The following is an 18,911-nucleotide window of genomic DNA, read 5'->3' as shown; positions in this document are numbered from 1 at the left end:
CATATGTATATCTATAATATAGATATATATATTTAAACCCTTTTCATTCCATTAGTACAAGTAACACTTGTTTCCTGTTTTCTTTATTTTGTTTGTCAACCGTGTATTCAATCACTGGGCTGAACAACAGTGGAGGAAGGTGCAAGGGATCCACTCCTTACTAACCAGTGATAAAGCCAGATATTGCAACTTAACCCATGAGTAGATGTGCAGACAAGGATTGGAGAACAATGTGTAGAAACAACCCAAGTGGCCAGGGGTGCTGAAGATACAGAACTCAAGTAGGCAGGAAGGACACCTCAGTTCAGAGAGCTGCTGCTCAGAGGTGCTGAACAGCCCCTGACCTCAAGCAGCTGGGTCAGTCAGCACGGAGATGTGTTTGTGGGGAGACACCTGAAAACAGGACATGGCAATGGGGATCTAGAGACACAGGGCTTGGCAGAAGCTTGAGGTGGTTTTCCTGAGCTTAATCTGTGGGACAACACCGGAGCTCAGGTGTCCCCGTTCTGATCGTTGGTACTTGTACGTAAACCTCCGGACTTGGCAGCTGGAGCGGGGAATTCGTTCCCAGGAGCAGGGCAGTGGTTGTCATCGGTCTGTATGGATCTGTCTCACCTACAGCTGGTCTGTTCTGCAAGTACCTTAGAACTTCCCTAGTTTGTGTGTGTGCATTTGCGTGTGTGCTCATATATTTTTTTTGGTATGCGTTCTGTTGATTAGTAACCATTAATTAGCATTTTCAATAGGGCTTTAAGTCCAGTAGATTACGGGTAGTCAGTTGACGAAGATCTGGTTTACAAGAACTAATTAAATGTTTCATTGCATTTTGTAAGTACATAGAATAATTTTATAAAATGTTTGTAGTTTATAAATGCCTAAAATATAATTTAAGGGCACTTTTCTGTGTCTGTGTGTGGGTGTGTCTGTCTGTGATCAGTTTTTCCATGGTACCAGTTTACTAGTTAGCTTTACAATATGCCAAAAAGGATCGCTGACTTGTCCAGCTCATGGCTTGTTCCTCTCCCCCTTCCCACCCAAGCTTTGTGTCCCACCATACAGCGAGTGAGTAAAGGAGTTGGGAAAATGTTCTGTATCTTCAGTATCCTGGTCTTCCAGAGCCCTCTGGTTGGGGTGGGATCATCTTACCTGGTCATTTCACTTTACTGTCTAGGGCAGTTACCTTTTGGATTACAAGAACCTCACTGGTCGGGGAAACAGAACAGGTTTGCTGCTCCCCAGGCTCACCTGTGCTGTTCAGCACCTCTGCTCCATGTGATTTGAAGGAAGTGACTGTGTGAGAGAAAGAGGGAAGATGGTTTTCATAACTGCTGTTGAAGAACTCTTTGAAAATCTCTTATCACTTTAAAAGTTTGTGTGCAGCCTCTAAAGCTGTTGAGGACCATTGGAAGCTTTGGTTGAAATGAGCAAGGCAGGGTCCCTATTTATTTTTATTTAAGGATATTGAAGATCCAACCCCTCTGCCGTGGACAGGGACACCTTCTGTTTTCTGAACCAGTGAGGTTTGAGATGAAAGGATTGGCCAGAGTTTGTCTACCTCTGGGACAAAAACAAAACTAGAAAGTGCTAAGGAATGGATGCAGTTGCAAATACATTTTCCAATTTTTCTTGTTTAAATTTTTTTAAGAGAAAATTAAACAATAACATGGCCAATTTATTACATAAAAAGACTTGCTGTGTATAAATTATTCCTAAAGAAATTCCTGTGTTTATATTAAAATGAATCAGTAGATAAAAAAAAAATTCAAAATGTTTTTGTATATTCTGTTGTAAGAATTTATTCCTGTTATTGCGATATACTCGGGATTCTTTACATTATGAAAAGAAGAAACTTTGTCTATTTTGAATGGCTGAAGCTAAGGCTCCTTTAGTTTCTCTTACTCTGCTTTTTTCTAGTAGTTTCAGTACTACATGATTTAAGTTAAATAAAAGAATTCTGTATGCATTTACCTGTTTCTGAATTTGTTGCTCCTTCCAGAAAGCAAGTACAGGTTAGAAAACTAAGAGTAAAGTTTCTCTGGTTTTCTTTTCAGCTGCGTTGAATTGAGCTACTCTGAGTATATTTTAGTAGGGGTCAGTACTGCCATTGCTGGGTTGGAATCAGAAGTATTGTCGTGCAGTGGCACTGAGGGTGTGTGGAGCCTTCTTGATGAGATTGAGCAGTGTTTTGCAGGGTGATTCCTCTGAATAAGGTGAGCATTGATTGTTATTTGAGGAAAATCCACTTTTTACCCACGCAGCAATCCACAGGTGAGGCATTCAGGCAGCCACCTGGTTATCAGCTTTCTGCAGCGGCATTGGGAAAGACAGTGGGGAGAAAACTGGGATTCTCTTGGCAGGTCCAGTTCCTCAGGCTCTTGTCATCAGCGTGTTGACTAAAACAAGGCACGATGGTGGCCCAAAGCCTCATCAGCTGCCTGTGCTGTTCCATTTGTCTCTTGTCCGTTGTACTGACGTGATGCTTGAGGAGCAGGCTTTTGTTTCCCTGGAGAAATCCCAGGTGTACAGATGAAGCTGCTGCTGCCCTGTTCTAATGACTGATTTAGAAGAATCCCAGCTAACTGCATCTCATCCCTGTATCCTGGCAGTAGCAGGATTGTGGAGGAGGGGGTGTGTGTGGGTGTTCCCTGTGTGCTGAGGGGCAGTGCTGTAACCCCCTGTGGTACCCAGCTTCCATGGCACAGCAATTCTGTGTGGAGCTGTTTGGGATGTGGAGGGGTCTGATCCCAAGTTTTACCACGTGGGATCTCATTTGGTGCCTGTTTTGTCAGTAACATGTGCCCTTCCCGCTGCTTCAGGATTGCCTTTCCTGGGACAGGTTGGCTGTTGGATTTTGATGTGTCAGTCCCTGAATAGCCATGACCTGTCCTGCTGAAAACTTGTTTTTGGGCTGTGCTCTGTGGAAGGACTGTGGTGTTTTTCTTTGGGACAGGCACTGAGAATTTGGGGTTAGTGGTGGTTTCAGGCTGAAACTGAAATTACCAAGAGCATTCCAGATCCTGCTGGACTCCAGTTTTCTCTGTACTTGGAAGTCCCCCTGGGCTCAGAGCCCATTGCTGATGGGGAAAGCAGCATTTACAGCAGGTCAGGGAGGGGGAATTGTAGAACTTCACATACCAGGACCCCTGTTTCTCCCATACCACATGTTCTGTGTGGGCACTTCAGCTGGACTGGGATGGGCTTGGGGGGATCTCTGTTCCATCCATCCAGTGCTGAGTCCTTACAGCTCTGAGAGCCCACCTCGGTTCAGCAAGTCTTTGTTAATGTCTTTATAACCAACAGAACTAGGATTAGGCATCTAAAATGTTTGAAATCCAGTTTCACACTTTCTGAAGTCTGAAACAACCTTATTTTTAGCAAGACAAACTGCCGGTTACTTGGTTTTTCCCCTCGAGCTTTTTTCTCAGAGATGTAAACAGTTGTTTGGGTTTTGCAAGGAAATTTCACTGAAAATAACATGGGCTATAAAATCCTTTTGTGTGAAGGTTTTTTAAATAATCTTTAGATTTGCTTCATTTAAGAAGTAGGAAATTGCTTTCTAAGAAATCATCTTTTTTTTTTTTTTCCTATATGATCCACCCCACACTGTTCTAACATTGCCAAGATAATGGTCTGTAATGCTTTTCCTAGAAAGTCTGCTGTTACTGACTTGGATAATGGAGGCACATGGATGAAAGCTGCTCTTCCATTGCCATAATACAGAGAAGTGTAGTAGGTGTAATCACAGATGTACCTGCAATATTAAAAACAAAACAAAACCAGAAACCTGAAATAAGGCTCAGTAAACTTTGATTAAATTTAAATATTCTAAGTAGCCAAACCAGATCTGGTTTATGAAATTATTAAGAACATATTTGCTTAGTGAATAAAGGAAATGCTGAAATAAACCAAGTTTGAGAAACAAATGTTCCTTATCTGATGGTTTGGTTTCTCAGACACCCACCCACAAAGAACTTTAAATAAAAAAATCACAAGACAGGCATTCTTGTGGGGTGGGAAAGGTAACACACCCTGCTGGAAACTACAACCATGTAACACAGTTTTATGTGTAAGGCACAGAATCTCTCAGTCTGGAGGGGTTTTGTCTTTATCACCCCATCTTTTAACTTGCAGGTGCAAATCCTGAATTTAAGGGCCAAGATTAACTGATTTTTATTTAAAAATAAACCTACTTTTTTTTTCTTTTCTATGAAGACTAGCACAGTAGAAAATTGCTCCAGTACTACTGGAACACATAATAAGATCACAGACCTGGTTCTAAAGGTACCTGTAATTGTTGTTCTCCAGTGTATGTATTTACATTTTCTGTCCCTCCCAGCTGAGAAGAAATAGATTAAAATCTGCGACCAGTCAGTATTGCTTTCAGTCTCTCTTAATAGCTGAGGTTTACTGGGGTTGTTCATCACAGGGTGTGCTACGTTGGAACTTGTTTCTTTTGGAATTTACAAATCCATGGAAAAATATCTACTGGCTGTAGCATTTCATGAAAGCTGCTTTACATAAAATTTAAATTCGTGGCAGTTTTCATACTTGTGCCCCTCTGAAGACTTTGCTTCAAAGTGATTTTGTTTGGAGGGAAAGTCAAGGCAAAGACTGTCCAAGGTGGAGCTGACTGAGTTGCTCCTGCCGTTCCCCCGAGCCCCTGATACACGGTGTTTACCTCCCTGCATCTCTGGAGAAGATGATATCAATCCCTTCCACTGAAACGTTTTTCCAGAGAGTCTTCATATTAATTGTAGATTCAATCTTTTCTGGGCCATCCAGCACGCAGCAGGCACCTTCTGGGTGAAAACCACAAGCATCCCTGTCTTGGTAGCCTTTGTTCTTCCCACACTGCTCCAGGATGATGACTGTGGTGGATGAAGCCAGCCCAACGTGAACAGTAAGCTGGGGGGGTTTTTCCCACCAGAGCGAGCAACAGGAAATTAAAAGTGAGACCTGTTTTTTACAAACATGTAATGCCAAAGTGCCAAGCATTATGTGAATCACTAGCTTCATGGTGAGGAGCCTTGCTCATGTCTAAAGAAGACTTTGATAAGAGAATATAAATGAGAACCAAATTATGCTGCAGTTTTTGTTGTGTCTATTCAGCTCAGCACTGCAGAGCTGCTGTACCTTTTTTGCAGTTTATGGTAGATTTTTTTTTTCCTTTCCTTTGTTCAGCATCACTTACGCTTTTTAAATGGCATGGGGTCAAAAGAGGATGCTAATTAGTGTGTGCTCCAAATTTGGGGTTGTAACCTTGATCACAGTTTCAATAGTCACTTTCCAGATTTGTTTGATGTTTTGCAATACTCTCTTGGAGATTTTTTTCAAGATCTCCTCATATTCATAAATGAAGGGAGGAAACTGTGTAACTTTCTCATTACTCACCAGTGGCTGAAGAGTCGTCCATATCTTGATGACTTGCTCCTTTGCTTTTTGGTAAACCACTGGCAGCTGCATGACCTGGAGATCGATGTTTTCACCAAGGCCTCTCTTGGACAGCTCCTGTGTTTACGAAAAAAGCCACCATGGACTTGAAAAAGCATTGGATTTCTGACTGTGGTAAAGAAACTGGGCTGATTCAGCTGAGAAAACACCTGAAGGAGCAATGCTTAACCCCATGGTTCCTCAACACTGGTCTGCAATGAGGTTGGTTTCATAGCAGTTCCCTCTTTTTCAGCTGGAAGAGATTAAAATGTGCTGAACAGTTCCCTAATGTCACATCCATGTGGAGCTATTGTGTTTTCCAAAGGGATGCCTAGTCTCCAGTGGGTGGGAGTGGTCCCTGAGGAACCATGAGATAGTGTCTCTCAGAAAAGATCCACACTTGAAAGCATCTAAATGGGCTTTGCTACAGGTAAGAGCTGTTCCTCTGAAAGATCTGCACTGCCAAGAGACAAACCCAAGGAGAATTCACGTGACTTTTTCACTCCAGTGATCTGTTGGCTTGACCAGGTTCAGGTAAGCTGTGCTGGAGGTGACTGTCAACGTGAGGAAGGTCACATTTAGAATGAGTTTAATTTATGTTTTGGTCCAGAATATGTTTCTCTAGTAAAAGGAATTGTCACTGGGATGTTATTTCTGTGTCATTTATGTACAGTTAAATTTCCACACGGGACCTTTTCCCAAGGGAAGCAAAAATTATGCCCAGAATTGAGGTGAATGAAATAAAGGTACACTTCAAAGCAGCAGGTTGGCCAGGTGGTTAGAAGATGGTCTGGAGAAGAAATGTCGTATGGACATGAAATGATTTTGTCAGTGGAACAGGGCTAACAAACAAGGCATGAACGTCTAAGTAGAAAATAGGTGGCTGCAATGGCAGGATGCAGAAGGAATGCATCTGAAGTGGAAAGCTTTGTCCCAGAAAAGTAAAATGGTGGTTGAAAATCCCTGTTCCATTTGAGCAGACCACCACCAAAGGATGGCACAGATGAAGTGTCCAAGGGGGGCACAGCAGCAGAGGTGTCTGATTAGCCCAAGAAACCTGTAGCTGTATTAAATGTCATTGTCTTCTCAAGTTTTCATTTCTCACTCAGGATACCCCTGTGGATGAGGCCCACAATTCTGGGAAATTTGCCCTTCAACACTCACTTCCTATATAAAGTGTTCCAATTTTCTTGTCAGCGGAAGCATTGATTAGCTGTGCTCAATAAACTATTTGACACAAGCAAGGAAACAATGCCTGCAGGGAAGTAAACACATTTGGAGAACAGTGCCAGCCTTTTTTCCTCTGGGCACTGACAGTCTTTGAGAGACCATTGCATCATCTCGCTGAAGAATGCTGTACTGTGCCTGAGCCTCTGAAAAAGAAAACCCCAGCTGGTTCACAATTAGCATTTCCTTTTCTAAAGCATCTTTAATTTTTACATTTAATGAGATTCTTTCTTTTTAACTGTAAGGCCTAGAGAACTCAACTGCCCCTAACTTTGGTTCCAAACGTGGAGACCCAAAGTGAGCTGTAAGGTTTTTCTCCTCTCGTGCTCTCTGTTGACAGATTTTCTTTTGTCGACAATTGTCATGGCAGAAACACGCAAAAATACTTTTGTGCAGGACTGAAAAAAACCCTGAAGCTGCCCAATAGCAAAGGGCTGAGAATTTGTGTCAAAGGAAGATGGTTTGCTATGTCCTAAGCAATTTCAGCACGTCGTTAACGTGCATTACTGTGTTGTCTAAGAATCCCAACCATGGGCTTATACCCCCTTAGACCAGATGTTGGGCAAATATGGAATAAAATAAACGAAGGTTGTTCCTTGTCTCAGCCTTAACCAGAACCATTTTTGCATGTAAAGTGAGAGACTGAGGATGGTTAGAGGAGGATAACTGCACTAGGAAACTTGAGCTCACGGTGGAGAGTGAATTCAGTAAACAAGTGCCTGTCCAGTGTAGGTGAAACAGCAAAGGAAACTTCAAAGGAGGAGAAAAGTTTGGGAGGACTGTTTTGTGGGAAAAGTGGTTCAAAAGAAAACATGAAGATTCTTTATTGGAAAGTTCTTCTAGGAGGGGAATGAAGTCCAGCATTACCAGCTGCTGACCTGGAGCTGTTGGTGAGTTGTGGTCACAGCCCCAGTGCTCTGGTGTTGGGCCCGTGTTGTCACACAGCCCTCCTCAAAGAGGAGGGATTTGTAAGCTCTGTGCTCACAGGTGGTGGCTGTGCCCCACGGCGTGTTGGAAGCATCTTGAACTTCCAAAAAACTCCAGAAAATTTCCGTGAGTTTGCCTGAGTTCTCACTGATTTGGGCTGCCAGGAAGGGGGTCACGTGTGTTGATTTTGTGAATCGCTTGTGTTGGTGCAGAAATGGAACCAGAAGTTTTCAGCTGATCCTGTCACACTGCAAGTGCACTGCAAACAAAGGTGTTTTGTTTGGTTTGTTAGTGGGTTTTTGTTTATCTGCTTTGGGTTTTTGGGTGTGGGTTTTTTTGTTTGTTTGTTTGTTTTGTTTTGTTTTTTTCCCAATTGTGCAGATACCTTTTAAAAGTTTTAGGGATGTAAGAAAATTCCAGAACAGAAATGAAGGCACTAGATAGCAATGTCTTCTTAGTTTCACAGATGATGAAACTGAACCAGAGAGGGAGAGAGACAGAGATTAAATGACAAATTTCCAAAGACCACATGGTCAGTGGCAGGATGAAAAACTGCACTGGGAGATCTGATCCTCATCTCCCGATGGCAGACATAGTTCCCAGAAGCAGTTGGAAATGTGACCTGTTCTTTGCACTAACAGTTTAATTACTGTGAATGTTGTCACTCAACTTACATTTGTGCCCTATTAACTGGGGAGTTTGACCTTGGTGGGTGGACTGCCCTGATAGGTTATTTTGCTGCCAAGTTGCAGACAGGACTTTCTGGAGGAGACACAGGAACAGGATCGGATCAAGGGTTATTAGGTGGGACCATCAGTCTGGAATATGGAATCAATAATTCGGGGGATCTGGGATCCTGAGGGTCCCACGTGGTGCTGCAGAACTAACACATGGTGGTAAATCAGTGTGATCTGTCAGCAAAAGCAGAGCAAGTACCTGGTTTTGTTTTCCTTTAGCAACAATGTCCTGCACTTCCAGAGTTACAAGTGCTGCTGGTGGAGCTCTCATGCGTATTTTAGGAGGAGATTTCAGGTGAATGGAGTTGTGAGAACCATGAAAAACTTAGTGAGGCGGGTTTCTAAAGAGAAGTTGTCCTTCTAGTGCTAGACAATCATGTTGGGCCATGTGATGGTGTCTATGAGAGCTCGGAAGCTTTTCTCCATGACCCTGAATTGACAGGTTTGCCTCTACTTTCAGAACCATTTGACTCTCCTTTTCCCTGAACACTCAGGGGATACTTGCTGAGGAATGAGAACTCCATGGATGATGAATGCCATGCTGATGAATGCCTTGCATGAGGGTCTTGTGCTGTGATGAGAACTTGGGTCCATGCAAAAACAACAGGGTACTCCTCACATTCTTGGAAAATTGTATCTTCATATTATAAAACAGGTAATGCAGGACAAATACTCTTTCTAAACCAGCAGAAATAGAGCTTTATTAACATTTATCATTGGATTCCTGAGTACTTCAGAAAAGGGAAACTGGCTTATTCACCAAAAAGGTGGTAGTAGTAAACAGTTAATTTTAAGAGCAACAGTATTTCTCTGAGTGCCAATGAGGGCATAGAAGGGATGCAACTATTGGAATGGGCTGTGTGCTCACTGGATCAATCTCTGATCCTCCCCACAGCAAGAAGGGAGGTTCAGGAAAACGGGTGATCCCATCAGCAGGATCTTAGGGAGGAGCTGTAACAGGGATTTTAAGGAAGCAGCTGTGTGTAACAGCCAGTATTGCTCACAGAAGGGAAGCCATTGCTCTTTGGCAAAGAATCCATTTCAAAAGCATGGAGGGTGAGGTTATGCTTGGGAATTAGGACACTGGAACTGTTAAATGTATTTTTACAGGATTTCAGATGCTTTTGGTATGAGGACCCTTCTGGGATGTGAACTTTGGAGATTGCATGCATCAGCATTTCAACATCACCAAGGCTGCTGTGGTATCCAGGCTTTCCATAAGGTATCCAGGCTTTTGATAAGCACCCACTTCATACTGGGCTAATAATTAGGATAGTTCTGGGTAATGCTACAAAGGCATTAAGCATAAGCCTGAGCAGTCACGTTTGTAGCTCTGGTCTGGCTGCTCAGCACGTTCCTGAGGAGGAATCTGAGTGCACACTTGTTGGTTCACAGCAAAGGGACTCAGCAGGAGGGTTTTATGTCACTTCAATGATCCATGCAGGCACCCCAAGCCAAGACAGGATTACTTCCAGATGTAAATCCTAAATTTTGCTATCTTTAATATATGTGCATAAGCTTCCTGAAGACCATAGAGCTACTCCTGTGAATAAGGCCAAAGGAACAATACCATGAGATTGCTATTTAGCGTGGAGAAGCCCATCAAAATTCAAAGTACTTCCAGATTTGCAGCAAATTTCTCTGAATTGCCTGAATTTACCACCTTTGCCAGGGCACAGGAAACCAAAGCAGCATCCCCAGTCTGAATACAAATTAATTCCACACCGAGGGTGTCACATCAGAGAGAAATGGATTTGTTCTCCTCCATACACAAGGACTGACAGCTGTTTGGTTATGGAATGCTGTAGCCCCTGTTATGTAAGTCCCTGTTGTAGCCAGCTCATGGCATTGGGACAGGAAACTCATCCCATTGGTGCCTTCTCGCTTTGGGCTGTTCTGCTTGAAGATAAAGAACGTGCTTTATTTTCAGCCAGAATAGGATGATCTTCCACCCAAAATTAGAACCAATAGGAATCAGGAAATAATGAGTAAGAACACTGTCAACTGACAAATATTTGTGGTTTAGGGCCCATGTCAGGTTGGAGTTTAGATAATTTATGGGCCTCCTGTAATGACTGGGGTGTGGAAAGGTATCACAGAAGTATTTTTGTTTCCTGTTAGCCTACAGGGATAACATCCCTCATGATTTGGAGGGGGCAATAGATTTATTCTACCAAACACCAAGATGCACTCGCCCAATAAATCTGAAATAGAAAATGTGTATGTGTTGGTGGAGTTGCTATAGCTTTGGTCTGTGGAAAAATGCACCAGCTCCTTGTTTTTCAGTCATCTTGGCTGGAATGCATTTCATTTTCAAATCAGATCTTCAGTAGCTGTCACTGAAATTTGTATTGTGGTTATAGTCCCGTAGGGCCATTGCCTTTCTGTCACTACTAATACTTTCCTATAGCTGCCTTTTTCCTTTCAGTGTCCATAAGAATTTAAAAATGTATGGACTTACTTCAGTCTTCATAAAAGAACTTAGTCCCCTCAGTTTGTTTTACATGTCTTGCTTTCCATTTTTACCAGTATTATCTGTTATTTCTTGGACCAAAGCTCTAATTCAATTTTACTATTTTGATTGTTCCCCAAGTAGTTTCAGATTTCACTGTGTGACTTTCTTTCTGCCTTGGGATTGCTAAAAACTTGTATGAAAGACCCTCTCAAAATAACTCTGTTCCTAAGTACCTTATGAGAGTAACTGAACTCAAGGAAGGTTTTTATCTGTGATAGGGAGAATGAATCAGCTGATGCTGAAGGCCACGTATCCAAACCATGTCTTTTTATCCCCCAGATAAATTTGCTCTAATACACAGATTTAGAAAATAAGCAGGAATTTTTAAGGCTCCACCTTAGACTTGTTTGTGCTAGTCAAGGTGTATAGAGGAGGAAAAAAAATCTGAATTACCTTGTTTTCAATTTAACTGTAGACTTCACTGTCATTTGAAAGTGGAAGCCAAAGCTGAAACGTGAAAACATACTTAGAATTGGCACAGATTTTTGTGTTCCTGAAGCAGGCAGTCAGAACTCATAAGCTGCACTTGTATGAGAAGGAAATCACCTCACACAGACATGATAAAATGATCCATGGTGTGAGATGATCTATTTACTGCAGACAGAGAGAACTCGTGCAATATGCATTAGTTGCAGAGAAGGCACCCTGGGTAAAACATACCTTTTTTAAGAATCAAGAATAATATTTTGAAAGTGCTTAAATAGCACAAAAAATATCATGCAAATAAAATAACGTTTCACTTTTTCATTATCCCCTTTCTTCCATGTTGGGAGTCTGCTCCATGAGGCACAATTCTGTTTAATGAGTCATGAGAAATAACTTTTTTGAAGGGAATGGAAAGCCTAAAAGCAGTTTGTGTTTGGATCTCTACAAAATAAAATGTCTCCCTCCTTTTTTTCCCCTTTTTTATTATGCTTACCTTCACTGCCTCCCAGCTGGAATTAACCAGGTATTGTCTGAAGGGACCAAAACCTGCAAATGAAAAGAAAGAAAGGTGCTTTTAACCTCTACTTGCTGTGCAATTGCAGATAAGGGGCTGACTTGCCTGCACACACATATTTGTTCTTTATCTTCATATTTTTGGTTATGGAGGTTGAGTTTTTCAGGTAGGATTTAGCCTTTATAACACTTAAGGGAATAGTATTTTCATTCTGTGTATTCACTGATAAAAGAACTAATCCTGCAATCTTCATTCATGTCAAGGCTTTCTTGTGAGAGAGCCTTAACTAAAGCTGGTAAATGTACTGGAACTGATAGGACAGATCAAGTAAATGATGATTTTGGGCAAGGATCATCATCCCCAGAAATACCACTACTGAAGGTTCTGGTGTTAAATACTCCCAGGTCAGAGTTAATGTATCATTCTTATTGTTAGAGCTCATAATGATGAAGATATGCATATTTAATGAAAATGTTTGAAAAAGTAAAATTTTATTTAATTTGTAATTTTGTTTTAATCTCAGGTAGTGAAAACTTGAAAGTTTTCTGTCTCTTTCTTCACTTTTTACCCAAAGGTAAAGAAAGGCGAAAAGGGAAAAGCACACTTTAATCCAAAGTATTACATTCAATTTTATGGATCTTTTTTGTGAAAGTCTTTTTATTTTTTTTCAATACAAGGGAAATAAAAACTCATTTTGAGCAGATGGCATTTTTGTCATTAAAAAGTTTGATGGAAAACTCCCACTATCTTTATTAATCCCAATTAATATTCTCAATCCAGAGCGCTGTCAAGTCTTACATACTGGGTGGCAGGAACAGGAATTTGTGAAATGGTTTTTATGCTATAACTCTTAAATATTTAAAAATCCTTAAATGGACAAATAAATACTTGACAGCATATGATTGCTATTTTGCACAGTGAAAGCTACTTGCATTGGAGACAATTAAGCCTAAATACAGGCTTGTGACAGCTTAATTAGTGCTAGACTTTAAGCATTTCTTAATTTGTTAATGCTTATTTCATAACTGCTCCATCTTTTCTCTTTAGTATTTTGAAAAGCTTGATGGTGCTAATATTTCTGACAAGGTTTGAGTTTCTACCATGGGGAGGGAAGAAGTGAAATGGTGCTCATTTCACATTATCAGGGGAACATAAAACCCCACTGGTCCCACTCTGCTTTGGGAGCAAAATTAGGGTGACACCTGCTCCCTTTTGGAGCTGTAGTTGTTGTACATGCTTCTGTACCTGTCTGTGCAGAACTACAGAATTATAATAGAGTTATTAATCTGCTCCCAATGAAACACATGTGTGTCAGTGGTGGCTGTAAGAAACTCGTGCTTAGGACAAAATTATTCCATGAAAAATGACTAAATGTAGGAGTTTTACTGCAATACCTGCAGCAATGTGGAGAACTAACTGGCTGAATGTTATTGAGCACCATATAATAAACTGGGCTCCCTGCCAGCAGGTTTATATTCTGAGCAGGTGAAAATGTGACAGAGACATGCTGTGATAATCTCTGCAGTAGCTTTAAGATGCACTTGTGTCTTTAACAGGGCACACCAGTCTCAAACTTCTTGAACAAGTAGATTTCTGCACATAAATGGTGATGTAAGGGGAGGAAAAATCTAAGAGGGTGCTAAGAAGTGTTCCTAACAAGGGTATGTGCCATAAATATCATAGGAGAGAACCAGACTGTCAGCCTTTTAAGAGGTTAGCTAATACCTCCTGCCCTCTCCTGCACTCCATCCAGCTCAGCTGCAGTTATGTCTGGAGCAAGCCAGACTAGTTCTGCCCATCTTGCAGCTATTTAAAAAAAAAAGTGTTTAATTGAAAACAGCAAGATGCAAATCTCTTTGATGTAGCTTCAACCTCATTCCTATGTCCTCAGATGACCTGCAGTGGAAAATTATCCAGCAACTCACATGTCAAGATATGTGTAATGATTGCCTTTAGATGAGCCAGTGGCAACAAGAGGAACAGCGAGGAGCAGCATTCCTTAAGAGCTTTAACCTTTTAAAGCTCAGGACTCTCTAGCTGGGGGTTCTGCCACTGTGAAGCCTCAGTAGCTACAGCCAGCAAGAGAAACTCCAAATTTGGTCCCTTGTGCTGCATGTTCAGGCATGTTCCTTTGGTATATTTAAATTTAATGGTCTAGTTTAGCAATGATGAGGCAGCATCTCCTGTTTAAAACTCCCTTACCTTGCCATGAAACTGAGCCCCTGAGACTTGCCATGTGTTGCTCTAATTCTGGACGCTGACTATGTGACATTGTGATGCAACCTGGTTTTCTTGCTTCAGAGCTCCTTTTGGGTAAACTTTATCTAATCCTAGCCTGCATTGCCTTGAGCTATGTGGTTTGGATCAGAGAGAATGTCAACAAAGATTAAAACATGGAGAGAATGAACAACAAACCAAACTGGATGGCAGTAAAGAGGGCAGACTGCAGTCTGTTTCCTCTGACATGCATCTGATTTTTCTTAGGAAGGCACAGTAAGTTATTTTCCATTTAGAAATGTTAGTATGACCATTTGCTACTGTTTTTCCCTCCAGGAAACTGTTTATGACAAAGACCAAGCATGCGTGCATACCATCTCCAGCTCAAAGAACAAAATAAAAACCTCACCAGTTACCACCACGGTGTTGGAATTGGAATCCATGAAATCTCTGCTCCAGAAGGTGAAATCCCGTTGTCTTTCAGTTCCAAACAGTGTTAGAATTCAGGTATCTGTGGCAAACTTCATTTAGAGCACCTTTTTTCTTCCAACTGTGATGCATGTGGATTCACATGATAGGGATGATTCGTGACTCATGTAGCTTTTAAAGCAAAAATTATTATGTCTCTATTAAAGATAGAAGTCTGACTGCCCAGCTGTCTGACTGGGACTGCCCCAAACTTCTATTCCTTTTTCCAGGCATGTAATAGGATTTAGGAAGAACAGGAAAGGCTTAGAGAAACTTCTTGAAAAATATCCAGCAACATTTTTCACCACCTGTTTATGTGCAAGTAAACAGAAAATTAATTGAATCAGTTTTATTATATCTCTGTGGGTATCAGCTGTAATTCACTTTAATTATGAGGAGTGACAACTACAAAAACTTATCTTGTCCATTTTTCCTGTTCTTAGACTTTCTCTTACTGACTTAAACTCAGGGCTAACTTTGCTATTCCTCTTCATAGCAGTTATGTAATTTACTACTCTTGATTCCTATCTCAGGCTTGTTATAAAGGAGACAAAGCACTGTACACTTTTCAAACCAAACATCAATAGGAAAATGTGTGTATTTGCTAAACCAAAACACTTACTCAGTAATATCCTTTAACAGGCAACATGTTAAAAAATCTCACTCCAACTTGCAAGGTCAGAGGAACTCTAGAAGCTGGGTTGTATCTTGCTGAAACTAGTGAGTTTAAGAGCTGGTCTGTCTTCATTAAACTGGAGCCTGAGAACCAATGGGGGGGGCCTGAAATCAAAACATATGCACATTGTCACTGCCCAAAACAAAAGCATATGCAAGTTCTCTTGGGAATTATAACTATGTGGGCAGAGGGTTTCACTGGGTCTTGTTTTGAGTAGGAAGTGTGTGTGTGTGTATGTGTGTGTGAGAGAGAGAGAGAGAGAGAGAGAGAAGGAGGGAGGGAGGGAGGGGAGAAATATGCTAAGAATAGAAAGCCACTATATCATCTCAAGAGAGCTGGTAATTGTGAGACCTTAGGGAAAAAATAATCTCTGAAGAAATCTCTGGGGTTGGGTGTGGCTGAATGAGATTTGGAGCCATGACCTGTGTCTGTCATTTAAATCCTCCTGTGCTGAGACACAAAGAGATTTGTGGATTCTCTTTATTTCAGAGATTCTCTGATTCCATCATCCATTCCTTCCCTTGGTTAGTACAACTTGCAAAACTAACTTCTGCTGGCTGCTGGGGCTGAAGGAGTAGCTAATGCAGGAAACAGAGCTCTCTGCAGCTCCAAATAAGACAAACTCTGCCACTGGCAGCAGTGAATTACATCTAAAATCCCACAGTCCTTCATACTCCTATGTCAATCAAGATTCTTATAAATTGATTTTTCTCCTTGACCAGTCAGTAAAACTCTCCCTATGACATTGAACAGGGTAATGAGTCTTCTTAGAGTTATTTCTGATTTCTGCTATTTTTTAAAAAAATCTAAGGACAGGTGGTCTAGTGAATTTCTAAGGAATAAAGCAAGATTTAAGGTCTATAGTTGCTTAATTAATTTCCACAATGAGAAACTGTGGTTTCTTTGGGACATTATAGCTGCTTTATACACACGTACAATCATACATACATATATATATATATATACATATATATGTAAATATATATGAAAGGTATTGCTTGAATGCTATAAAATATTAGGTATTTCATTAGATATTCTTCCAGAAGGTAGATGTAAGTCTATTAGTTCCATGCACTCTGAAACAACTGATACAATCTGTTTGGAATGTAGTACTAGTGTTCAAAGTTTTTACAGCTGGCAAAAGGGAGTAGAAAAAATACAAAGCAACAAAGATTATATCACCAAGCCTTTAAGAAGAAGCTGACAGAAATATTTTTGGGGAAAGTATTGTCTTCAATAGTTAAGTTAGTCCTTTTCCATAAGCAGAGCTTTGCTGCTTTGGTAGGAAAGATTCCAAGACATTTCCAGTGTTGGTATGTACTTGTGCAAATGTGGGAGGCATGCCAGTGGTAAAAGTACTTTGATGGAATTATTGAATTTGACAGAGCACACCAAAGTTAATTTTTGCACTGATTTAATCGATCGCTCATGTTCCCAAGCTTTGTGTGCATGTGCTTTGTGTACTTGGAGTGCCACATAGTTCAAAAAAGAATTTAAAAATTCAGGTTAGGCCTTGGTTCTACTCAGAATTTTATTCAGAAATTAAACCTTTTCTTTCCTCTAACATTTCTTCAGCTGAAGTCGAAGCTACTCTCGAAATTTCTGTTCAAGTATGATTGTAGCTTTAAAATTAGCACTCCCATGTGTGTATGTGCCTATAACAATGGATTTGAGGGTCACTGGATATCTGAGGTCTGTGCAAATTAATCTCCCCATCCATAATTAAGAATCCAAGCCCTTGATATCTGAAGGCAAGTCAGATGCAGCTGACTCAGCTAAACACTGGTAGTTGTTGTTCTTGCTACACACAGATGTGATTGGCATGGCCCTCATCTTGAGGTAAAGAAGAAATGGAACCAACTCAACTATGAAAGTCTTGGTTATCACCTTGAATATTTTTCTGTACACTTGTCTGATACATTTAAAACTTATTTGAACTGCTGAGTAAGAGAAAAATATTTTTTTCTGCAAATGAATTCTGACCACAGTGCAGAACTGCCAGCACACTGCTCCAGTAGCTTTTTAGCAGATGGCAACAAGAACAGAATATGGCCCTTCGTTTAGAAACGGCTCTTTAATTTTTATCTCTTTTATTATTACTTACGTGTAGGTTTTTTATTTCTTGTTATTGGCAGGCGCTGACCAGTGATTTAAACTGTTAAGTGGAAGTGTTTAATATATTCCAGTTTTTATCTCAGCTATTCAACACTTAATGAGAGGAGGAAGAAATCAAGCTGTTATGCTATTTAACACTAAACTATAATGGGACTGGAAATAGAAATTTCAGGATCTAACACTCTATATTTCTTTTCCATTCTAATAAAAATAAATGATCCTCAGGAAAGACTGAAGCAGGTCTTCAGGTAGATGGAATGCAATGTCACAAAAAGAAAGGAGACAAACATTTCAGTGTAAAGCTCACTGTTCCCTGTGGACAGGGGCCTCTTCTGTAACAAAATCTGTAGAAATAGTAAATGGAAAAATATATTTACAATTTCACTTACTTTCTCCTCCCCCTGAATTATAGAATGCTCTGGGTTGGAAGGAATCTTAAAGATCACCTAGTATCAAGTCCCCTGCCATGGGCAGGGACACCTTCCACTATCCCAAGTTGCTCCAAGCCCTGTCCAACCTGGCCCTGAACACTTCCAGGGATGGAGCATCCACAGCTTCTCTGGGCAATCTGTGCCAGTGTGTGTTTTTTGATAGAAAGTTTTATATATTTTATGTCACTGCCTTGTTTATATTAGTTCTTCTGGATTTGAATCCAGTGGTCTATACCCAGTGTTTAGCAATAATGGAAAAAATATCCACTGTATATAAGTTAAATGTAGCCAAGCTGTTGTGGGGCTGTTGCAATTTCAGTTCTGGTCTTCCTGCAGTATTAGCAAGAACTGATGGCTGTGTATGGACACGTTTTTTAACTTTATTTTTGTTTATAATAGGGAGAAAGTACTTCAGAAGGAGAACATGCAACTCACAACCAACAGGTTGCTTTTGTTCAGGTGTCATTTACTAGCACAAAGAGACTCTGCAAGCAGGATACACATAATTGAAGTAACTATTTATCAGCTAATATGCAAAATAGGATAGCTAGCACTAAGAGATTACTAGGCTGAACAGCAATATGCTCACCACTCCTGATAAGAAAACTGATGAGTTTTAGCTGGCCAGGAAGTTTCCAGTACGCTGGGGAAAGTTGGTCTCTGACATTTATTGGTATGAGCTCATCCTCAGCATTACTGAATTATCATCATGTTTTCTGCCTTTTTTTCCTTTTTCCTTTATCTTTTCACTTGAATCTTTTACCAGCTAACTATTGTTATCCCACGAACAGCAATTCTGTGACTTCAGCTTAATTTCATGGCTTTAACTCATGTACTTTCTGATTTTCCTCAGTAAAACTCACACAGGGTCACACAGCAATGCTGCATCAAACTAGACCTTGGACCATGGCATGGCCAAACCTCCGGGCTGCGTGTGGAAGGCACAAAGGATCATCAGAATGTGCTGAAATCCTCCGAGGCTCTGTAAGGTGTGGTGATGTGACATCAGTGGATGGGCTAAAATCGCTTCACCCTGCTGAGGAAAGAAAATATAAATTTACTTCACTATGTGTTTTAAGCCATTTGCAAGGAGAACAATGTTAAGGACTTTTTGGTCACTGTGCTGACAATGAAGTACCTGGCTGATGTGCAGCACTCGAGATGCTGCTTTGGGACTTTGTCTCAAGGTCACAGTGTACCTTGGTGGTATAAGTGCAAAGGTGAGTTT

General features: G+C 40.7%; 2 protein-coding genes across 9 annotated transcripts in view; one reads left to right on the top strand and one right to left on the bottom strand.

Moving 5' to 3' along the window:
• Nucleotides 1–1,435: 1,435 nt before the first annotated feature.
• Nucleotides 1,436–14,519, bottom strand: PGPEP1L (pyroglutamyl-peptidase I like). 3 transcript variants are annotated; one of them, XM_051796833.1, is made up of 6 exons: nt 14,403–14,519; nt 11,756–11,808; nt 5,392–5,508; nt 4,679–4,905; nt 3,668–3,751; nt 1,436–1,989 (listed from the first exon to the last, which is right to left on the bottom strand). In XM_051796833.1, exons 1-6 carry the CDS (start codon nt 14,434–14,436, stop codon nt 1,965–1,967), a joined length of 540 nt encoding a protein of 179 aa, XP_051652793.1. In that variant the 5' UTR covers nt 14,437–14,519; the 3' UTR covers nt 1,436–1,964. The 3 variants fall into 3 exon arrangements, with proteins under 3 accessions (XP_051652793.1, XP_051652792.1, XP_051652794.1); XM_051796832.1 differs by having other exon boundaries at nt 1,436–3,751; XM_051796834.1 differs by lacking the exon at nt 14,403–14,519 and adding an exon at nt 11,230–11,283 and having other exon boundaries at nt 1,436–3,751; nt 11,756–11,809.
• Nucleotides 13,853–18,911, top strand: part of LOC127475231 (protein FAM169B-like) — a 41,687-nt gene continuing 36,628 nt past the window's right edge. The window contains exons 1-5 of one of the 6 annotated variants that reach the window (XM_051796808.1): nt 13,853–14,089; nt 14,330–14,455; nt 15,104–15,181; nt 18,537–18,672; nt 18,763–18,903. In XM_051796808.1, coding sequence (XP_051652768.1) covers nt 18,813–18,903 — 91 coding nt within the window. In that variant the 5' untranslated portion in view covers nt 13,853–14,089; nt 14,330–14,455; nt 15,104–15,181; nt 18,537–18,672; nt 18,763–18,812. Of the gene's footprint in view, nt 14,090–14,109; nt 14,270–14,308; nt 14,456–15,103; nt 15,182–18,536; nt 18,904–18,911 lie in introns of those variants that run through there. The other 5 variants (XM_051796815.1, XM_051796809.1, XM_051796807.1 and 2 more) reach the window with 5 other exon arrangements.

The sequence above is a fragment of the Manacus candei genome, unplaced genomic scaffold (genome assembly GCF_025592945.1).
Source record: "Manacus candei isolate 608988 ecotype Guabito, Panama unplaced genomic scaffold, ASM2559294v1 h1tg000046l, whole genome shotgun sequence".
NCBI classification, from domain to species: domain Eukaryota; kingdom Metazoa; phylum Chordata; class Aves; order Passeriformes; family Pipridae; genus Manacus; species Manacus candei.
The sequence above is the reverse complement of the archived record's forward strand: the minus strand, read 5'-3'. Positions and strand labels throughout refer to the sequence as shown.

Excerpts from the sequence above, each read along its gene's own strand:
- PGPEP1L (XM_051796832.1), bottom strand. The coding sequence starts at position 14,436 with ATGGATTCCAATTCCAACACCGTGGTGGTAACTG. Across the intron at positions 11,809-14,402 it reads CAACACCGTGGTGGTAACTG|GTTTTGGTCCCTTCAGACAA; the intron begins GTGAGGTTTTTA and ends TTTCATTTGCAG. Across the intron at positions 5,509-11,755 it reads CCAGCTGGGAGGCAGTGAAG|GAGCTGTCCAAGAGAGGCCT; the intron begins GTAAGCATAATA and ends TCGTAAACACAG.